This window comes from Malania oleifera, chromosome 13, assembly GCF_029873635.1.
Source record: "Malania oleifera isolate guangnan ecotype guangnan chromosome 13, ASM2987363v1, whole genome shotgun sequence".
Taxonomy (NCBI): Eukaryota; Viridiplantae; Streptophyta; class Magnoliopsida; order Santalales; family Ximeniaceae; genus Malania; species Malania oleifera.
Genome location: NC_080429.1, coordinates 84,673,411 through 84,695,679, shown reverse-complemented (window position 1 = coordinate 84,695,679; position 22,269 = coordinate 84,673,411). Strand labels below are relative to the sequence as shown.

Sequence of the window (22,269 nt, the reverse complement as noted above, 5' to 3'; positions counted from 1 at the left end):
TCTTCTTCTTCTTGGACTGCAACCAAGACTTACTATTACTCGATCCGCTCCGGAACTTCCTTCTCTCACGTTCCTAGATACCCTTTACCACAAGCCCTTCACCTTGTGAAATCTTATCGTTAACCTTTTTTCTTTGATGAAAACCCAGCATAACACTTGTTACCTCTTCCAAATTGAGCGTTTCTTTGCCCCATGCTAGAGTTGTAACCAAATTTTCGTACGTATGATATGCAGGTAGGTAATTCAATAGCATCAATGTCTTGTCTTCTTCCTTGAAATTCACATCAACCCGCATCAAATCACTTACAATATGATTGAATGCATTGATGTGTTGGTTCAAATATGAACCTTCCGCCATCTTAATCCAATACAACTTCTACTTAAGATACAATTTGTTCGCTATAGACTTAAACATATACCGTTTTTCAAGTTTCTGTCAAACAATCACAGGAGATTCCTCATCCATAACGTAATACATCATGTCATCGGCCAAACAAAGTTTGATAGTCACTACAGCCTCCGCTTCCAATTCCTTTCAACTTGTTTCATTCATGCCTTCTGATTAACCTCTATATAATGCTTTCACCATATCTTATTGCACTAATAGATCTTTAACCCTTTTCTGTCATAGTCCGAAGTTTCTCGTTCCGTCGAACTTAATAATATCAAACTTTGCAGAAGAAATTCCAAAAGTCATTACAAGAATGCTCTGATACCAATTTGTTGTACAAATCAATGCGCAGCAGAAACAAACAATCTCACAATGTAGCACCAAACAGTCAATGTAATAGTACCTAAAACAGTCGATTGTTTCTGTACACTTGACAAAATCATCGACGGCTTGCTCTTGCAAATCATCTATTATTTTCTACCATATTTTGTCTTTGTACATTCATCGCACTCAACATACAAGTAATATATTACAACAACATGTTCTTCAAAATTAACAAATGATATGAGATTGTATCAATCTAAAGTAAGATCATTCTCAATGTAATATAACAAATTGGCATTGCGAATAACTTATTCGAGTTGGAAGAAAGTGGTAATGTTGTTGGAGTCCCCAAGGAACCACACTAGGAGAGGTGGAATAAGTGAAACTGATTGATAGAGATGACTTGGCAACTCATTCCTGTTAGGAGAATGGAGAATAACTTCTTAGTAGTCATAGTCTTTTCCCATCATATGCTCCCGAGTATATGGAATGATGGAATTCAAAGGCAAATTATGGTATAAACGTGGGTATTTTTGCAACAAATGAATAAACACAAAATGTTTTGTCTTTTCATCTTCAAGTTTACCTACTAAAGTACTAGGGTGAATGTGATTTCATACCTAAAACTTACTAGTACACAAAATCATGGCATTGCTTATTTCTATTATGTTACCAACTGCTAAGAGTGAACTTATTTTGCATGTCACCTCCTCTAATACAGAATTTTCTTTCCCTGGATGTTCTCTTTTGCTTCTGGAAATTCCTTCTCTTTTTTTTTTTCGTCACTTTCCAGGTTATCCTTTCAACCATCAATGTTTTATTGTTTTATACGGTGGTAAATCATTAAATGGCAAAGAATCGGAACTTAAATGCTAAAAAGAATTGTACAAAACTGACTACTGGAGTTATAAAATCGAAGTATATTTTGGAAAATTAAAAGATAAAAACTAATCTCAAAGATAAACAAGGCTGTTTTCCAATGAAGGGGGTGGGGGATAAGCTGGGGAAGACACATTCTTCCTTCACGCAGTCGTATGCAGCCCAACTGCCATTATTTCCCGGCACCTCTGAATCTTGTCATTCACCAAATAATAAAAATAAACTGGAAGTGCATTAACGGTTACAAAGTCAAAACCAACATTGGAAAAATAAATTGTCCACGCAAAGCAAGGGGAGGAAAGATGAGAAGCCAACAAAAATAGTTGAGAAAGCTAAACTGTGTTTACTGCTTCATTAGGCCCTTCTGTTGGCGTAGTCATCAGGTTCATCATCATCCCTTAAATTCCCATCCGACGGTTCTTCTTGGCCAGCACCTCCAAAATCACCAGATGTGCTATCGCCACCTTCACCGTTACCAAATTGTTCAGCACTACTATAACCTGATCCCATATTGTATCCTCCGCTACCAAAGCTGCTGCTGCTGCCATCCCCAGCACCACCAGCATATGCATCATTAGCACCAACACCACCGGTGTATGCATCATTAGCACCAACACCACCCGCATATGCATCATTGCCACCACCACCACCAGCAACACTGAAGTTTCCATCACCGCCTCCACCTCCAAATTGTCCACCACCACCACCCCCATAATTCCCACTGTTATAACCGCCACCATAACCACCAGCACCACCATAACCACCACCACCACCACCATAACCGCCACCGCTGCCATAACCACCACCGTCACCACCATAGCCGCCACCGCCGCCACCATAGCCACCACCTCCAAACCCACCACCACGTGCCCTATCCATTGCATAATTTACCCTTACTCTACGACCATGAAGATCCTGCAAGAAACCAATAAAACAAAGAACATGCATCAACCAAAGCGCAGGTAGTTTATACAAATTTGTAAAGCTGCCTGCAGTGTTCTAAAACCAATTGTGTTTTATTCTTGGCCGTGTTTCAATTAAACGCAAGGTTTTTCACGTCTTAATATTCATCATAAAAATGCAGGTATACAGAAAACACATGTAAAACACATGCAAACAAATTTTACTAGTGAATGAGTGAGAGTGAAGCAGAGTGCTGGTTGATTAACAATTTTATAAAGCCAGATAACTAAACAAATTTCAACGCCAAACTGAGCAATCAAATTTAGCATTTCGATATAACAAATAAAATCTGACTCTGGTCGAGAATGCCTTTTATTTATTAAAAGACAAGCTCATTTTTCTAATTGACTTGCCAGCTTTTACATTTTAAAGTCTGATACTCATTACACATTCACTTCGACGCAATAGAAAACAATTGCTACAGTTGAAAGATCCTCATAACTACTAGGACAAAGGCAATAACTGCACAGCTGGTATACAGGAATGGATTGGAATCCTAATTTTTGTTTGACTTGGCCACCTTCTCCATTCAAATTTTCATTCCATTCGTCTCATACCCAATTCCATTCCACAAACCAAGCATATACCCTAACAGGATTCCCTACCACTACTGACCTCACTCAGCAAACATAAGACTTTTTTAACCGAGTTTGCTTAATTGAGAATATTCATATTTTATTAGTTTTATCATAAATATCAGCTCTCCAGCAAGGAGTCAAGGACATGTAAAAGATAATTTGTTTATGCTACCTGTCCATCCACTGCCTGAATGGCACTGGAAGCCTCGTCAGTTGAAGTGAAAGTAACAAATCCAAATCCTCTGGATCTCCCAGTCTCTCGATCCACGATGACCCTCGCTGCAAAAAGATTCATGCTGTGATCAGCACCAATATTATTTTAAAATTTTAAAAAAACAAAAAAAGAGTATCCACAAACTACTAATAAATGAAATAGCAATACCATTATAAAATATTAAAAAAATGTTTCAAATAGTTTGTACTTGAAACATGAACTACTAATAAATGAAATAGCAATAACATTCAAAAAATACATAGAAGAAAAATGCATCCACTCATGCAAGCTGACAAACCCACAACACATGCACAAAGATGAATCAAATCAGCCCAGGTACCAATTGATACATGCATCCATATATCAAGAAATTCAAGTTTCTAGCTCAAAAGTCAAAACCTTGATGGATTCTATAAATGATTTCAAAGTAAATTATTAAAATTGTGCCATTTCTTTAGCTTACTAGGAACTAAAAAGATCTTCATGCACTGTAGTACGGTTGATTCACCATTCCAAATGACTCAATCTAGAAACAGGATACATACCCTCAATAACCTCCCCATATTTACCGAAAGCTTCTCTCAAGCTCATGTCATCTGTACCATATGACAGGCCTGCAATACCAAATTTAGCACCAAGTTTAGCTAATTCACATATTACTACAAAAATTATCAATAAAGCCACTCAAAAAATTAAGAGGTAAATAATACCTCCGACAAACAGTTTCGAAGATGACATGCATCTTATGGCTTGGAAAATAGATGGGTTGGACCCAGAAAATTCCGAAGTGATTTTCTTGCTCGCAGTCTGCCTAAGTATGTTCCCAACTTTACTGAAGAAAGCCATTGGTGCAACCTAAAAAAAATATAGAAAATTTAGCAAGTAACTTCATGCAAACATAATTTGTGTTAAGATGTCAAAAACTCACAAATCTAGGATATCTACCGATAATCAACCATCCATAAGCTTTTAAAAAAAAAAAACATTTAACAAAAATTATTTGTAACAGAAAATTAGTGTTAGAAAGAAAGGGATGATTACATTTACATTTTACTCATCAGTAGAAAGTTCATTTTCACTTAACCCTCCAAAGCAAAAAGGTTATACTCAACTCACTAGTGTTTATTCCATTTAACAGAATTCCCAATTGAGCCCCGCTATGCACATACAGAAGTAAAAGAGCACAAAACCCAAAATTTATGATTATAATATACCCACTATGGTTTAGTTATTTGCTTGTTGCTTTAAAAAATAACCTACCTACACATAATTACTTAAATATTTGTGAATTCCAGACCTTAACCTACCTTGTTTCTATATCAATTTTTTAAACTACAGGTGAAGAAAGTGGAATCAGGCCAAATCTGAGGTGGCTAAAGCGTATTTATCAGAAAAAATAGAACTGATTCAACTTATTCAACTGAAGTATGTCTTCCTAAATCCTATTGGTTGGTTATCCGTGGCTAACACATTCATAATAAGCAGGAGTCAAGATTAAGAGTCAAATATTGATTATTACAGAGTACTATGCTCACAGCAAAAGAGAACTCCACATTCCAATAGAGTACCATTAACAAACAGCTCTCTCTCTCTCTCTCTCTCTCTCACACACACACACACACACACACACACAAATGGAAGTATGTCTTCAGACTGATTATCCGAGGGGATAAAACATTTAAAATTTAGCAGCAGTCAAGTTTGAGAGACAAACAGTGATCATCTTATGATATCTTCTGCAAGGTACTATGCGCACAGCGAAAGAGAACCCTTCATTTCCAGAACAGTATCGTTAAGACAAATAGCACGCGCATATGTTTGTGAAAGAGAGGAAATGTTAGAAGATCGCATCGAAATGGACAATAGCAAACAAGCTTTAATCATCAACATTAACGTTAACCGATCACACACGCACGCACGCGGAGAGAGAGAGTACCGCGTACTGAATTAAACTAGCTCATGGAATCAGAATCAGAAGATAGATAAATGATAAACAAATCAAAACAAAAAATCGGAAGCAAAATCTACGAATTAGGGTTTGTGGAAGGTGAAGACATACCTGCAGCGTGGACTCCCACGCTTCGCTTCGCTGCTATGCTCCGAGACTAAACCCTAGAGCTTTTGATTGAAGAGGGTTTAGGAGATATATATCTGGGAGAATATATGTGTGTATATATATATTATTTGCAATGAGAAAATCAATTTGGTCCGTTGGATATGCTTCCGGACGGGGGCAGCCGTTGGATGCATGCGCCTGTGACGTGCCGATCCTATTTGAGGAGGCCCACTGCTCTGTCATAAATATCTTTTGATTTATTTTGAAAAGAAATTATTAAAATGAAAAGGTTAAAAAGGAAATGATTAAAAATGTTGTTTGATTTCATGTAAAAAAAGGTTATTAGAAAATATATATATATAAAATTATAATTTCTAGTGAAAAATTTTATATTGGGGACACAGTTTCAGATTTTAAATTTAAATTTAAATAGATTTGTATCAAATTTAACATAATTTTATATTACATTCTATCCAAATTCATACAAATCAAATCTAAAATTTCTCTCTAACGTATGATAAAAATATTTTAAATAACTAAAATAAATACGTATTCTTAGAAAATGTAAACTCAGACTATGCACCGTTCCTAAAGCACAAATTGGACAAGATAACCATGTTGATAGTCCATGTGGATAACATAACTATCACAAGAGACGATAAAGGAGAAATATCTAGATCACAGAAGGAGTTGGCCACTAAATTTGAGATGAAAGAACTTGGAAAAACACAAATACTTTCTGGGAATTGAAGTTGCTAGGTCTAGACAAGAAATATTTCTTTTCCAAAGGAAGTATGTGTTGGATGTATTAACTAAGGTAGGAATGTTGAAAAGCAAACTAGTGGATACTCCAATTGTTCAAAACCATGGACTTGGATAATACTTAAATCAAGTACCAAAAGATAAAGGGAGGTACCAAAACTTAGTTGGCTAAAGGGAGGTACCAAAACTTAGTTGGCAAACTTATATGCCTCTCACATACTTGTTCGAACATTGCATATGTTGAAAGCATAGTTAGCCAATTCATGCATAATCCTAGTGAAGATCATATGGATGATGTAACCTAAATACTGAGATACTTGAAGTCCTCGGCTGGGAAGGGACTTATGTTTTCAAAGAATAGTTATTTAAGAATTAATGGCTATATAGATACAGACTGGGCTGGAAATATCTTAGACAGAAAATCTACTTTAGGTTATTTTTTGTTTGTTGGTGGGAATCTTGTTACATAGAGAAGCAAGAAGCAAAAGGTGGTAGCACTTTCGTAGAATTCCGTGGAATGGCAAAAGGGTTTTGTGAACTACTCTGGATCAAGAGACTCCTTACTGAACTAGGTTCACCTCTACTTCAGAAATGGATCTCTTTTGTGACAACAAAACTACCATTGCAATATCTCACGATCCAATCCAAAATGACCACACAAAACATGTGAAAGTGGATCGACATTTTATTAAGAAAAACTTGGAAACAAAAATAATTCGATTTCCATTTTTGAAGTCTGAACACCAACTAGCAAGCATACTCACAAAGGTGGAATCAAGTAAAGAGTTTCACAACTCACTCAACAAGTTGTGCATGAGAGACTTGTGTGCATCAACTTGAGGGGGATTGTTGACATGAGTTGTGAGAAATTAATTTGGGAAAGATATAGTTGTAGATGTAAATCTTAATTGTTGTGATTTCTGTATTAATTGTTGTGGTATTTGTAACAAAGTTAAGCTCATCCATTTATAAGCAAAACTCATCTCTACTTCGATGATTTTATCATGCGAACCTAGTTGGCCTATTAAACTAGTATTGCAAGCTTTTAAGGCTATTTTTTTATAATATATTTTCCTAAATTCAGATATCACTAAAAAGAGAACACCCTGTCACATTATAATCAAATTACCCCATGTGCTTTTATTAATGGTTTTTCTATATTCTCTATATCTAACCATATTACTAGAGCTATCCTATTTGTTTGTCATGTTTAAATGAAAAGTATTATTTTTATAACTGAATCATTTAGAATTTTTTAAAAAAAATTACAAAATGCTTTGCTACTAGTAAATAAATTAGGAAGGGAACTCAAACTCATTGAGTGATTCAAAGTACTCAAAATAAATAATTGTCATCATCAACTAGAAGCCTAATTCACATAAAACATGCTTGAGGTCCCTTGATTATCTGACTTCCTTAATTGGAGCCAAGATACTCCTATTTGGGGGCTGATAAGTTACCCATGCTTTAACTTTTTATTTTTATTATTTTTTAAGTCCGTTTAACCATTAGACACTTGTGTTTCAAATGATGGATGTTAATTGGAAATACTTCTTACCTCAGTGCAATATGACTTAACTCCTAACAACATTTTTTTCCACGCAAATCCTTAGTTTAAGATGCTTTCATTTCATTAACTTACCCCTCTCCGTTGTTCTTCATGATCTTTTTCTTGATCTTCATCATCATCTAGGTTGATATATATTTTTCGTGCTTGAGTCATCGATTCACTTATATTTGTTTCGAGGTTTCTTACCTAGTGATGCCAAGAACTCCCTATAACGAAGTGATATCATTAAATTTGTCCCTCCTAATCCATGGTTTAGATTCCTGACATTTAAATTAGTGCTAGTGATTGACACAAAAACTCCTTTAATGACTCATTCTCATTTTGTACCAATCTCACGAGGCAATCTGAAGTCTTGGCTCTCGTTCAACTAGTGAAGAAATGTTTTATGAATTACTGCTCCATGTCAACAAAAGTCCTTAACAACCTTGTTTTTGATGCTCAATATGAAGACCAAGCATGCCGATTCAAAATTGTTGCATAGGCTTTATACATAACAACACCCATTGTTCGCTTAGGCAACATATTAGCATTTTGAATGTATCTAGATGATCCACTAAATCCAGGGTATCATCATACTTATTGAAATTCGACATATTGACTTTGAAAGTAAAGGAATCTCCATCATTTGCTCAAGTCAATCATCAATCTTCTTGAGCTTTTCTTTTTACGCCAATAAAAAATATTTGTTGATATCCATATTTTGTTAGTATCTGAGGTTGCTATCATTTTCGCCTACTCTGAAGTGATTTTTGAGTTTTTTTTTTTCTATGGTGCCTGAATTTCTTTTCCTTTTCGTGATGTGGTCCAAGGAATCCTTTTTCTATTGCGAAATCTCCCAATGCATAGTCGCCACCCCCATTTGAAAAGCTAAAAATTACTTCATTCGAATTATTCCCATTTGCATTGAAATGACAAGTTGTGGTAGTTGGATAGACAAGGGAGAATTGTTTGTTCCCCTTTAAATAACAATTGGAATTATACAAGGTCACAATGATCTTATGTCAGTTATACTTCTTCTGACCCATGATAGGCATCAAATTCTTGTCGATGACATTTACTTGAATGATTGCAAACTTAATTTCTTGAAAAGAGATAATAGAAAAAGGTTGGAAGACCTAGGGTGTATCCTAAGAGAGATTTTCTATGTTTAAGTTAGGACAAAAAAAGTAAAAGACAATATGACAACAATGCAAGAAGTGTTCATGAAATGTCTTACATTCACCAGGAGTCCCCTTTTATAGTAGTAAAAGACCTTTTCGATGAGTGCCTTTAATTTAAAGAGAGTTACAGGAGTTGTACTTCTTTATTCTCCTGTTTACTCAAGAGTTACAATCCCTAAGTAGCCCCCCAGCCTTAATACCTTGAGCTACATCTCAAGATGCCCCTTTGTTTTCTTATTATAAATATTTTTATTCACCATCATTAGGCAAAATGCATTTATAACGTCATATTTCAATCTTATATTTTGTTAGATTATTTTTGTTTTGAAGTTCGGATGTTCTAGCTTACTTTTGGTTTCAAAGAAGACAGAGAAAAAACAGTAAAAAAACTATATATATATATTGAAAACAATATCATTGTTGTTTGTTCCTTTACACAATACAAGGATTGTTGACCAACAATCATATGAAAATATACACATAAGACTCCTTAACCATATACTTAGGGTTTCTTATAAACACAAAAACTAATTTTGGAAACTCATATAATAAATAGTTTAGACTCCTTATACGCCCGTGGTTTCATATAAATATAAAACTAAATATGAAAACATATACAAATAAATAAAAATACTTTTTAGATAGTTAAAATTTCCTACACAATTAAAACTAAATATGGGAACTCAAAGAGAAACTTAGTTTATTTTCTACATATGCCCTCCTTTCTAGACCAAGTTACTCAAAACTAATCATGTCCATCAATTCTTTGAGTTTCATGAAAGTAATCACTTTGAGTGGTTTTGTAAAATATTTCTAACATGATATTCAATCAAATAAAATTCAATTATAATTTCTTTCTCACGCACTAAGTCTTGAATACAAGGATACTTAATGTTCAATGTCTTCACATGGGATTCCACGTGTCCCATGCTATATGGGTCACAATGCAAGCTAGTGATGCTTTCAGCTATTGGCCTCTCGCCATTTAGGGTGCAACACTCCACCACTTCACCTAGCAGCACGATGCTTGGATTGCTCTCCTATAACCCCATTTTCACAATTTAGGCTGCTCCCATTTCACACTCTCTATTGGGCTTGTACTTAGTCCCATGCATTTATTTAACACCCATTTCTTATGAAGAAGAGTAGTGGTTCACAAGTATTATTTTTCTCAATCATGCAAATGTTTTCATTTATAAATGGAATCCATCGATCTTTTGATAGCTTCTCCGTAAGATGATGGACAACAACATGCAAATAAAAGAAATTCACAACATCTTCATTAGTTAAATTATCATCATTATCAATAACATAATTTCGCTAACAAATTGCAGTATTGGCATTGTTGACCAATAATAACTAAATGACTCTACAATAATAGGCAAAATTGTAAAAATGAGCCATCAACTAAGACTCTCCAAACTTTTAATTTTTTTTCATAAAAAATTTGAAAGGCTTTGATGGTGATTTTGGCTCTTTAGTAGATTAATTCCAAGCACATTACTTATCGAAATTGATATCTTGGCAAATTTTCATTTTCCTAGTAACTAAATCGAGTTGTTTGTGTTCTTTAGTTTTACGCCTATAGCCAACGAATATACATTTTTCTATTTTATTCTTTAATTTTTCTATATTGTATCAAATACATAAATATAAACAATGCATCCAAACACCCTAAGATATGTAGTATTTGGGTTTTGGTCTGTCAGACTTCTTGTAGTGTCTTTAGATAAGTGCTTCTAGCAAACATTTGTTTAAAACATAAACAACACAAGCATCAACTTCCACCTAAAAATCATTAAGCAATTTTTTTTTTGAGTATATCATAGATTGAATAGTATCTATTATTATTATTATTATTATTATTATTATTATCCTATTTTTCTTCTTTGTCACTCAATTGAGTTGTAAAGTTTATCTAGTTATCAATTGGTGTTTATACTATTTTTCATTAAAAAAAAATATAAATAGTATACTTTGCGCCCCTTATCAATTCTCAAAATATTAATTGAGCTCCCAGTTTATTTCACAACATTTAAATCTCTTAAGTTAATGTGTTACAATCTTTAGATATATTTTCTAAAACTAGACAGACCTCTACTATTTCATGTTTGGTTAGTAAGAAAAGTGAGAAAAAAAAAGTAAAAAAATATCAAAGTAATAAACAAAAAATTTAATTTTACATGTTATTAGTATTGATTTTTCTTAGTTTCTAATCGCATTAGAATAAATTTTCATTTTAAGATAGATGGAGAGAGAATACAACAAAAAAAATTTTTCCTTCTTATTTTTTATTTATTTTCTTTTCCCAAACAATATTTTTTATACAACCCGAGAATTTTATTAAGGGCATGGAGCTAATTTCACTGAAAATATAATTGTGTGAAATTAGTGAAGGAATGGTTAATTGCACCAATTAAAAAGACGTGAAGTAAAATGATTTTCATTTAAACATAAAACCGTTGTCTGACGTCGTTTTAGTTCATCTAACTTTGCTGGTGGTCAAGCTCGAATGGCCTTGTATTTCCTGCTCTGCCAGTCTGCCGTTCAAAACACTCGCAAATCTAACGCTCGTTGTTCAACCATTCTCCACCAGAAACCCAAATCGATCCAATCCGGGAAACCCCCGCTCCCCCGCTCCTTCTCCTCCATGGATCAAAACCCGAGATCCGCAGGCGTCCTGGACTCTCTTGGTGAAGAAATCATCAGAATCATAGCACCAGTTTCCGCCTGCATGTTCATGGTGGTCCTTCTGGTAAGCGTTCTCAACTCTTCCTCATCCTCATCATCGCCATACGTCAGCACCATAGCTACCATGGCTTACGCCGAAACTAGCTCAGACTCGTCCTGGGACAAATTCACAGGCGCCTTTTTGAATTCTCTGGTGTTCGTGGCTGTTGTCACTGTCGTTACCTTCATCCTGGTGCTCTTATTTTATCTGAGATGCACCAGATTTCTTAAACTGTATATGGGTTTCTCCGCATTTGTTGTGTTGGGCTTTATGGGCGGTGAAATTGCCCTGTTTCTTATCGGAGATTTCAATTTTCCCCTTGATTGCATCACATTTTTTGTGGTTTTGTATAATTTTGCGGCTGTCGGTGTTGCGGCTGTGTTCATGTCAAAAATGGCAATTTTTGTGACGCAAGCGTATTTGGTTGTTATTGGGATGTTGGTTGCTTATTGGTTTACTCTTTTACCTGAATGGACTACTTGGATGCTTTTGGTTGCCATGGCATTGTATGATCTTGCAGCAGTTTTGCTGCCCGGAGGGCCTTTAAGACTCTTGGTTGAGCTTGCAATATCAAGGGATGAAGATATTCCCGCATTAGTTTACGAGGCTAGGCCACTTACTTCTCACAGTTCGGGCCCAAATGGTCGTGTAGTTCAGAGGAGGGTTTGGAGAAGAAGGGGTATTGAATCTGGTTTGGGTGAGAATGTAGATTCAAATTCTGGGTTTGACTCAGAATCTGGTGCTAGATCTGTTTTGGCCTCAAATTCAACTGCAGGGACCATTTCTGTTGGAAGTGAGCAACATGACACTGGATTGCTGATTGCTGAAGAGGGGCGAGTTACGGGGAGGGATTCTGAGCTTTCTGCGCCACTGATGGACTCCAGAATGATTGTTGTGCAACATGGACAAGAAGAACCTGTCTCTGGTGAAAATTTGGTTCTTGAGGGAATTGGATTGGGGTCTTCTGGTGCCATCAAGCTGGGGCTGGGAGACTTTATTTTCTACAGCGTGCTAGTTGGTAGAGCAGCAATGTATGATCTTATGACAGTTTATGCATGCTACCTTGCAATTATAGCTGGTCTTGGTATTACTCTGCTGCTACTTGCTTTTTATCAGAAAGCTTTGCCAGCACTTCCTGTGTCTGTTATGCTAGGTGTGTTGTTCTATTTCTTGACTCGGATCTTACTTGAAGTTTTTGTTGTACAGTGTTCTATGAACCTATTGTTGTTCTAAAGCATGACTAATTTTATTGGAGTTTGATACTTGGTGACAGAATCTATGATTGTATGTTCTCTTTTTGCTTCAAATTTTCCTTCTGTCATCTTCATTTTTGTGTTTTCTCTTGCAACCAATCCAAACAGTAATAGTTGTCAAGATAAGTTCAGTTGACAAGTTATTGCTTGAGCCTTTAAATCTTTTCTTGGAGGCTTTATACTCAACTCATGGGTTCTCTAGATTGAAACTAATCCAAGAACTTAGCCAAGGACTATAAATAAGAAGAAAAAGGATCAGTTGTCTTCTTGGAAGAACAGGTTATTTATATCTTGAGTGTTGTCAATTTTAGAAGCTGTAATTTTGAAGACAAAACATGAGCGATGGACAAGTGATAGACTTGCTGTTTATTTGTTTGGACAAACACTATAAGAACATAACCAAGAGCTCTCTCAAAATCAATAGATAATATTAGAAATGTTATTACGTTACTCAAGATTTCACATAATAATTATGGAACATGGGAATTTAGAAGTGGGCTTATCGGAGGAGAGCTCACAAGTTCTAGAAGTGGGAAATTTGGGAGTTGATTTCCTATGGAAGTAATTTGTTGTAAATGAGGTGTGGGACCATGAAAGATTGGAACTAGCAATGCAGATGGAGCAATGTGCTATCTTAGGCAGAATAGTGCTATGCTAAAGGGCCAAGAAACGGTTGTTTATTGACTTTTAGTCCTTTGGGTGTCACTTATATGCAGTAGTCTTGATGTCCTAAAACACGTATTTTTCTTTTTCAGGTAGGTTATTGCTTTAGAAGTCCGCCTCATATGCATATCTGAAGTTATCACTGTCATACTCAAATGAAATTTGAGCATAATATGTGTTGTGCTTGGTGAGATAGGAAATGCTTACTAATTGTAGTAGACAGAAATCAAAACAATCAACAGATTCTTGTAACTTGGATTGAATTTTCTTGTCCACATTCAACATTTTTAATTCTGAATATTTTTCTATAATAATGTTGCAGCACAAAAGATTATATGTTATAGTCCAAAATGTAAACTTGATAAGGAGGAGACGCAAAGCAATACAAGAAAGAAAGGATAAGCATTTCGTTCGTCAACAATCACTAAAAAATGAAAAAAGAAAAAAAATAGTACTGTAATAATTATATCTTGTAATTAATTCTCAATTGAATTTTTTTTTTTTGCATTTCTTTGAATAGGCAGCTTCTATTATTTATTGGTGGGTTACATCTGTTTATGGTCCTTCAAGACCCAATTTTCGGTCTTTCTTTTGGGATGAGTGGTATGCAGTCTTTGGTTTTTGTTCCCCTAGACGGATTGTAGGTGGTGACTTTAATGTTGTTAGGTTTCCTGGGAAGAAAAAGGAAGAGGCAGGTTTTCTTTGATATGCAGAATTTTGATAGGTTTATTGGGGAGACTCTGGTTTGAGGGATTTGCCCCTGGATACTGCTTTTTTTCCTTGGTTTGTGGGTGGGGAGTGGGATGTTGCTAGTTGATTAGATGGGTTTTTATTTTGTGGTGATTGGGAGGATGAGTTTGCTATCTAGCCTATCTTAAACTGCTTTGTCTAGAACTGCATCTGACCGTTTTCCTTTTCTTTTGGAATCTTCGAAGGTGAAGTGCGGTCCCTTTCCCTTTCGGTTGAGAATATGTGGCTTGATCATGATTCTTTCCCTTCTTTGGTGAGAGATTCTTGGTGTGATGATTTGGAGAGGGGTTGGGAAAATTTTACGTTCATGAGGAAGCTTAAGCATCTTAAGGAGACTTTGAAGATATGGATTAGGGAGGTTTTTGGGGATATTAGGATGAAGAAGGTTGTCATTTTGGGTGAGTTGGATTTTTTAGATAGAAAAGAGGAAGGTGTTAATTTATTGGATAGTGAGCATATGAAAGGGGTTCCTTGAAGAAAGAGGTGGAGGATTTGATTTTTAAAGAAGTGAGGAATTGGAGGCAAAAGACTAAATTTTAGTGGGCAAAAGAAGGTGATTGTAACACAAAATTTTTTCATAGGTTGGCTAATGGGAAGATGAGGAGAAACATGATTAGGGAATTGGATTTGGGCGGGGATGAGGTTATTTTTTATTCTTGTTTGATTGCAAATGAGATTACTAATTTCTTTTCTAATCTTTATTTAGAGGAGGATTTTTGTAGTCCCATGATTGTGGGTTTCGATTGGAATCCCATTTCCAGGGATTATGTGAGTTGGCTGGAAAGGCCTTTTGAGGAGGAGAAGTTAAGGCAACTTGTGTTTGGGATGGAAAGGGATAAAACTCTAGGTCCAGATGGGCTCAATTTGTCCTTTTTCATGATTAGGGAGTTGGATTTGGAAGGAGATGAGGTTATTTTTTATTCTTATTTGATTGCAAATGAGATTACTAATTTCTTTTCCAATCTTTATTCAGAGGAGGATTTTTGTAGGCCTATGATTGAGGGTTTCGATTGGAATCCCATTTCCACTGATCATGTAGGTTGGTTGGAAAGACCTTTTGAGGATGTGGAAGTTAAGGCAACAGTGTTTGGGATGGAAAGGGATAAAGCTCTGGGTCCAGATGGGTTCAATGTGGCTTTTTTTCAAGAGTGTTGGGATGAACGTGTTTAAGGTGCATTTGTTTATGCTCTTGAATGAATTTTATTTTAATGGGATTCTAAGCAAGAGTATTAATTCCACTTTAATCACTTCAGTGCCTAGAGGAATAAATCTATAGAGGTTGCTGATTTTAGGCCTACTAGTTTAGTGACTAGTGTGTAAAATATCGTTGCTAAATTACTAGCTAATAGGTTGAGTGTGGTATTAGATGATAATTCTAAGGCGCAAAGTGTTTTTGTTGGGGGTAGGCAGATTGTTGATGCTATTTTGGTTGCTAATGTGGTTGTAGAGGAGGTTTGTAGGAAGAAGGAGAAGGGCATTCTTTTCAAATTGGATTTTGAAAAATCTTACGATAGGGTTTGCTGAGGGGTTGCTTGTCTAATGCTTTTTACTCAGTTATTGTTAATGGAGAACCTTTAAATCTTGATTTAAAGCATCAAGAGGTGTTAGACAAGGGGATCCATTCCTTTTCTGTTTGTTTTGGTTGTTGATGTTTTGAGTAGAATGGTGGAGAGGGTGCTTGATAAGGGTGGTTAAAGGTCTAAAAGTGGGTAGAGAGGAAATTTTTTGTCCCATGTTCAGTTTGCTGAGTATGCTTTGTTTTTCCTTCATGATTATATAGATTTTTTTTTGAATATTTTGACTCTTCATACATTTTGAGAGGATTGCTGGGCTTAAAATGAATTTGGGGTAGAGTGGTATAGCAGCTATCAATTTGACCTCTAGTAGGTCTAGGGAGTTGGCTTTGTTAGCAGGTTGTGGTCTCTCTTGGGTTTTCCCTTGTCTTGTCTAGGTGTCCCATTGGGAAGGTAATCCTAGGTTTGTTGTTTTTTGGGATTCGGTGGTGAAGAGAGTCTTAGCATTTGGATGGGTGGAAAGGTGCGCTATTTTCTTTAGGGAGTCACAACACTCTTATTTAGGCTTGTCTTGCTAGTATACCTCTTTACTATTTATCTGTTTTAAGGATTCTGGTGAGGATAACCAGTACAATTGAGATCATGCGGGATTTCCTTTGGTCAAAGAGAGATGACCTTGTTAGTTGGGACATTGTTTGTGGGTCTAGGTTGGAAGGGGCTTTGGGTTGGTAAGTTGGTGTCTAAAATCTCTGCTCTTTTGGCTAAATGGTTATGGCGGTTTCCGTTAGAGGAGTCATCTCTCAGGCGTAGAGTCGTTAAAAGTAAATTTGGTGCGTGTGAAGGGTTGGGAAGCTAATTTAGGAATTAGATGTTTTTTGAAAAGCCAATGGAGGTGTACTTCTCAGGTCTACCCCCTCTTTGTTTTTCACACTAAGTTTGTCTTGGGTAATGGTTCACGTATTCGTTTTTGGGAAGGCTTTTGGGTGGGTGAGGCTTGCATTATAATATTCTTTTCCTTGTCTTTGTCATTTGCGTTTTGTTTTATTTTTAATTTCACTTTTAAAAAAAAAAATTATTTTCGTCTGTTTTGGAGGAGTTCTTGTTCTCCTTGTACATTCTCCTCCTCCTAATAAAGTCATCTTCTTTTGCTATCAAAAAAGTTACATGGCTTATTTAGTTCTGAAATATCATAACTTGGCTTTCTCTCAGTATAACTTTCTATAGGATGACATGAAAAATTTGTCACTATAGATCCATTTTGGAGGAAGAACATACAATGCAAAAATGGATAGTTGTAATCAGTACGAGTGGATGTAAACATGAAACCAGAAGTGCAATGGAGGAATTCTTGAGATTTACAGAAGGAAAAAGGCATATAGAAATATCTGCCAAAAAAAAAGAGAACTTGGGAAGATCTCATCTTGTAGCCGCCCATTTTCCAGGCTCTAGTGTGGATGGCACCCTTCTCTGCCCCTCAATTAATTCTCTGTGAAAAACAGACAGAGAGGGGGAGGGGGATGGTTGCATTGTCACAATTGCTATATTCAAGTCATCATTGCTAGAGATAGTGTGTTGAGCTATCTGTGTTGTGGTATTGTGTGAAGAGAGAGAGAGAGAAATACGGCACAAGAGTTAGGATGAAAAATAATAGAGAGGGATTGAGAGGAGAGATTGAGAAAGAACTGAGAGACTTAGCGCTGAGCACAAAGTAGAAATCCATGGACAAGAAAAATGCAAGAGCAAAGTGAGCTTGATTATTTCCTCATAAAAAATGTTTAAACATTAATAATCTCAAAATGGATTGTCTTAGTAGTACAATTTAGTTGTTTAGGGACCAAATGGACTGCACTGTTCATTTTAGCAACAGACCCAGAAGAATAATTGTACTATAGATACTTAGTAGCCCAGAAACTTAGAAGAAATACAAGCAAACTGCAAACACAGTGATAAGAAGCCCAAATGTTAATATTCTTAAGGTAATGAAGAAGTCTTCAATGAGAACTTAGAGATGAACTTACGCTCAACTTAACTCAAATGGATCACTTGCAGACTATTTAGGGTCTGGTCTAATCTTATTTATGTCTGCATTGTTGCCTTCTAATTGCTTCTTGTTGTATAGCATACATAAAGTCTCGTAATATATTTGGCATGAAATGGATATTTTTCAATTCATGGATGTGAAGTGAAGCTATAGAATTTTCTGTAGTACACATGGTCTTGAAAATTTGCATTACTTAATGGACGTTGGTGTTTGGACAAATATCTCATTGATGAGTGAATGAATCACATATTGCTCAAAGAAAGCTTTTGCATTTGAAACCAACTTATCTTTGCACTATTAACTTGTTTGTTTTTTGTACAGTGGATTGGGAATATTGTAAGTTTGTAATACATTTGGCATGAAATGGGTTTTCCCCAACTCAATCACTGAAAGCAGAATGAAAGAATTTTTGAATGCTTATCGGTGCCAAAGAATCCTATGTTTGGAGACTTTGGATTTAGATTTCTATTGGATATGGATAGGATACAATATAAAATTATATTAAAATTTCTCCAAATCCATCCAAATTAAAATTCAAGGCTCGAAATTTATGCTTCAAAATGCAACTTTAGGGTACATTATGGAGATGAAAATTTTCATTGTTTAAGATTGTAAATTTCAGATTCACACACTGCTTAAACAGATTATACTTTATGGCCACCTGAATTGAAATGCCCTTCCTTCTTGGACAAAAATCATCTCTACCACATATTTTCAAGGAAAACCTTAATCCTCATTACCAAAAATTTAAACTAAAGAATATTTTTTTTTTTAAAATCACAAATTTTCACATACGAAGTGTAATCTTTCAATTTGTTGAGAAAAAAAAGTGTAAAAGGTCAGCTAATTTTTTTAGCTAATGCCGAGACTTCCTGACATTTGTAAGAAATGTGGATTCTCTAGAATTCTGCAAGAAAAGCTTTCAAATGGAAAGTTTGACATGAAATTTGAAAATTTCCAAAGGCCTCCCATCAAAGTTTAAGAATTTGAAGACCTCCTGAGATTTGTGAGAAAAAAAAAAAAAAAACAAATTTCTTCTTGTCTTATGTAAAAAGACTAGTTCTTTTAGGGGAGGTTTGTGTCTTGGTAAATCTTAGAAAGGTCTGTGACATTTTTGAAACCTTTGGAGAGATTAATAGGATTTTGAAACCTTAGCAGGGGTTTCAATCTTTTTGTCAAACCTCAGAGAAGGTCAAGGTCTTTTTTTCCTTTGTTTAATGTGAGGTTTAGGGGACAAAAACAATTTGAATTATATGAGAAGAGGGGAAAAGTGGTCAACCAAGCCCCCCAATTATTGGATGGCTATATAGATTTTGTTTTTAATAATGCATTCGTGCTCTATCCTTCTCTACTTAAATATCAATGTATTTTCTCAAATAAAAATTTTAATATTTTTCTTAATTTTAAGTTAAGGTTTGAGTCTTGAAAGTTACCACTTTTCAATTGGAAAAAAGCATTAAGGGCTGTTTAATATTACTATAGAAAATTTTGAAATCAAAAATAAAAAACAAAAACTAAAAGTCATAAATAGAAACTAAAAATAAAAACAAGCATTATGTTTGGTTAATAATTTTAGAATTAAAATAAAGAAAAAAATTGATTAAACAAATGCTTGTTTTTGTCCTTGAATTCAATAACTACAAAATATGATTAAAATAATAAAAGTACAAAGTAATATAAATTAAAATTATTATAGTAAAGAAATATAATTAGTTTACTTAATTATTGTATTTCAATATTTACTTTACAAAAATAATCTTATTGTATATGGCAATTGAAATATAGTAAAAATATTTTGTAAATGATGTTGACTTTGGTGCAATCCCAAGAGGGGGGGGGGTGAATTGGAGATTTAAAAATTTCCTAGGTAGAATGATCAACAGTTCAGTATATCGTTGTTGGGAATAAAGAACAAATTCCTGAAACCTGTGAGAAACAAAATAGAAAGAAAAATAACGCCAAAGAAAAAAATCAATCACACACACAAGACAATATTTACGTGGTTCGACAATTTTGCTTACGTCCACGAAGTTGTAGAGATTTCAATATTATCAGGAAGAAAACACAGAGAGTGCAGCGATACAATACTCTCCCTCTCTCTCTCTCCCAGGTACAACCACGCCAACCCTAATCACCCGAAAGCAATCCTTTTTATATGTTGCGCCTAGGGTTCCGTTCCGAATGGGCTCCAAAAAATTTCTCGGGGGCACGAGTACGGCTCATGCCGCTTAAGCTAGTTGTGTTTTAAGTTGGATGACGACACGGCCCAAGCCTTCACTCCATGGACTAAGCCTTAGGATAGAAATCTCTAATTAAATAGATGTCAGATCGTCATCCAACTTAAAACACAATTAGGCTCCACAAAAGCCCAACAATCTCAACTTAGGGGCAGTCTAAATATGTATGATGTTGTAGAAAAGATAAATTAATCAATACTCAGCACATCCAACATAGTTTTAGGATCGCTCAACTAATTGCAATTACATGTCAATTAGATATGCAATATATTCAGCAAAGAAATTAAATTAAGTAATAAGCAAAATATAAAGCAATAAAAGTAAAGGAGAGACAGAATATGTTATTGAGGTTCGACAAACGTGCCTACGTCCCCGCCTCAACTTGCAAGCCTGAAGATTACCACTATTGCTCACTTAACGGGTGGAGCAGCACCGGTTACAATCAGGTCAAATTTTCAGAACTGACCTCAACCTTTACAAACTCTCATTGCGGGGCGGAGAAAGCCCTACCGATCTTTACGGGTTAGATCAACACCCCCTCAGGCCACGTCTAGAATACAACCAATTCAAAATACAAAGTGTGTACAAAATGAGTGCTTCTCCAACAAGCAGATTTGTACCAATATCAATACAAGATATGAACTATAAGCTCAGTGCAATGTGTGTTGTCACTCAATCTAATGTCAATATGCAATCAAGTCCAAGAGTGTATAATCAATCTATCTTTGAAACTATGTATCAATATTAATCAACCACAACTAGGGTTTCAAAGAGTTCCACCAAGTGTATTCAAAATATCTCAAAAATAATTATCTCAAAATATTAGCTCAAGAGATATTTGAAGTATAAGCTTGTCAAAAATAATTTTAGCACAATCAAAATACAAGCCTCGGAGTCTTACAATACAAATCCCTAGACTCACAAGCTTCAAAGTTTTCCCCCACACAATGAAGTTATTAAATAAACCGGGAGGAAAAACTTTGACTAAAACTCTCAATAGAAAATCAATCAATCAATCAATTAAACCACTGAGAGTTTAAGTAAGCAGAATCAATGTAGAATCACTCAAGGCACTCTCACCAAACTAGATTTAACAAAGGAATAACAATGAGTGAGTGTATAAGTTTTGTTTTTGGAAGAATAAGCTTAGAAAATTTCAGAAGATTTTTCTCTTAATCAAAATGCTAATCTGTGCTTAATCTTTGCAAATGAGGACCTATATATAGATAAGCCAAAAATTTTCACCGTTGGGGACATTAGGGGACTTATTAAAATTATTTTAAATGAGTTTAATAAAAATAACCCTGTTTTACCCTAATTAACCCTTGGTAAAATTTGGCTAACCCGAGAGTTTCGGTTGACCGAGCCATAGGTTCAGTCACCTGAACAGACACAAGAGAAAAAGTAAGTTCTCCATATTCAGGTGCCTGAAAACATGTTTGGTCTGCTAGCCAAGGCGATTTTCCAACCTGCTCAAGGTTCGGTCACCTGATCTCAAGTTCGGTTTGCCGAACTTGCACTTTTGGTTGCCCGAGGTCAAAATGACCGTGAAGTTCGAGCGCTCGAGTTGTTGGAAAAATCAGGATTAAATGCTCGGTCGATTGAGAACACTAAGTTCTTTTTAGTTCGGTCGACTGAATCGAGGTGATTTCAACATCAAGGTTCGGTCGCCCGAATCCTTAATATTTTAACTCCTAAATCCTATTTTTGAAATTTGATTTCCCTTGATAGCATATATGATAAAGGGGACTTTCCTAAGTGCTTGTGCAAGGACCTAGGGTCTTTCTAAGGACTTTTTGAGCTTATGATATATGCATGATATGCATCAATTATTACAGACCGTGGCTTAAATTGATATTACAGACCCAAATTGAATGAAATATAAATTACAACAAATAAATATGTTGGGTCTTCATTTTCTTCGAGTCACCACTTGCTTTCATATAACTTTGCCAATATGATCATGCACACAAACTCGACAAAGATTAAATATCAAAGTATTTGTTATAATCAAAATGGGATATGACCCATAAGGTCAATAATCTCCCTCTTTTTTATGATGACAGATACTTTATGCAAAAGTGCGTACAACTAAGAAATGCTCCCACTGAAACTATGCATAAAGGAATTTCAAACATATAAAATAAATAATTACCCAAGTACCAAATTTCGTACTACTTCTC

The 22,269-nt window shown here is 35.3% G+C and overlaps 2 protein-coding genes across 3 annotated transcripts; one reads left to right on the top strand and one right to left on the bottom strand.

The window, feature by feature from the left end:
• Positions 1-1,620: 1,620 nt before the first annotated feature.
• LOC131145515 (glycine-rich RNA-binding protein 3, mitochondrial-like) lies at positions 1,621-5,523 on the bottom strand. 2 transcript variants are annotated; one of them, XM_058094651.1, is made up of 5 exons: positions 5,409-5,523; positions 4,060-4,204; positions 3,895-3,963; positions 3,308-3,414; positions 1,621-2,509 (listed from the first exon to the last, which is right to left on the bottom strand). In XM_058094651.1, the coding sequence occupies exons 2-5, from the start codon at positions 4,193-4,195 to the stop codon at positions 1,949-1,951; spliced, it is 873 nt and encodes a 290-aa protein (XP_057950634.1). In that variant the 5' UTR covers positions 4,196-4,204; positions 5,409-5,523; the 3' UTR covers positions 1,621-1,948. The 2 variants fall into 2 exon arrangements, with proteins under 2 accessions (XP_057950634.1, XP_057950633.1); XM_058094650.1 differs by lacking the exon at positions 5,409-5,523 and adding an exon at positions 5,064-5,207.
• A 5,864-nt stretch (positions 5,524-11,387) lies between these two features.
• Positions 11,388-12,903, top strand: LOC131146560 (presenilin-like protein At2g29900). The gene has a single exon (XM_058096229.1). The coding sequence runs from the start codon at positions 11,410-11,412 to the stop codon at positions 12,859-12,861; it is 1,452 nt and encodes a 483-aa protein (XP_057952212.1). The 5' UTR covers positions 11,388-11,409; the 3' UTR covers positions 12,862-12,903.
• The last annotated feature ends 9,366 nt before the right edge of the window (positions 12,904-22,269 follow it).

What these genes read in the sequence shown, in the direction of transcription:
- LOC131145515 (XM_058094650.1), bottom strand. An exon ending in ATATGGGGAGGTTATTGAGG is followed by an intron (nt 3,415 to 3,894) that starts GTATGTATCCTG and finishes ATCTTTTTGCAG; the next exon opens with CGAGGGTCATCGTGGATCGA. An exon ending in TTCAGGCAGTGGATGGACAG is followed by an intron (nt 2,510 to 3,307) that starts GTAGCATAAACA and finishes GGTTTCTTGCAG; the next exon opens with GATCTTCATGGTCGTAGAGT.
- LOC131146560 (XM_058096229.1), top strand. Translation starts at nt 11,410, where the DNA reads ATGGCCTTGTATTTCCTGCTCTGCCAGTCTGCCGTTCAAAACACTCGC.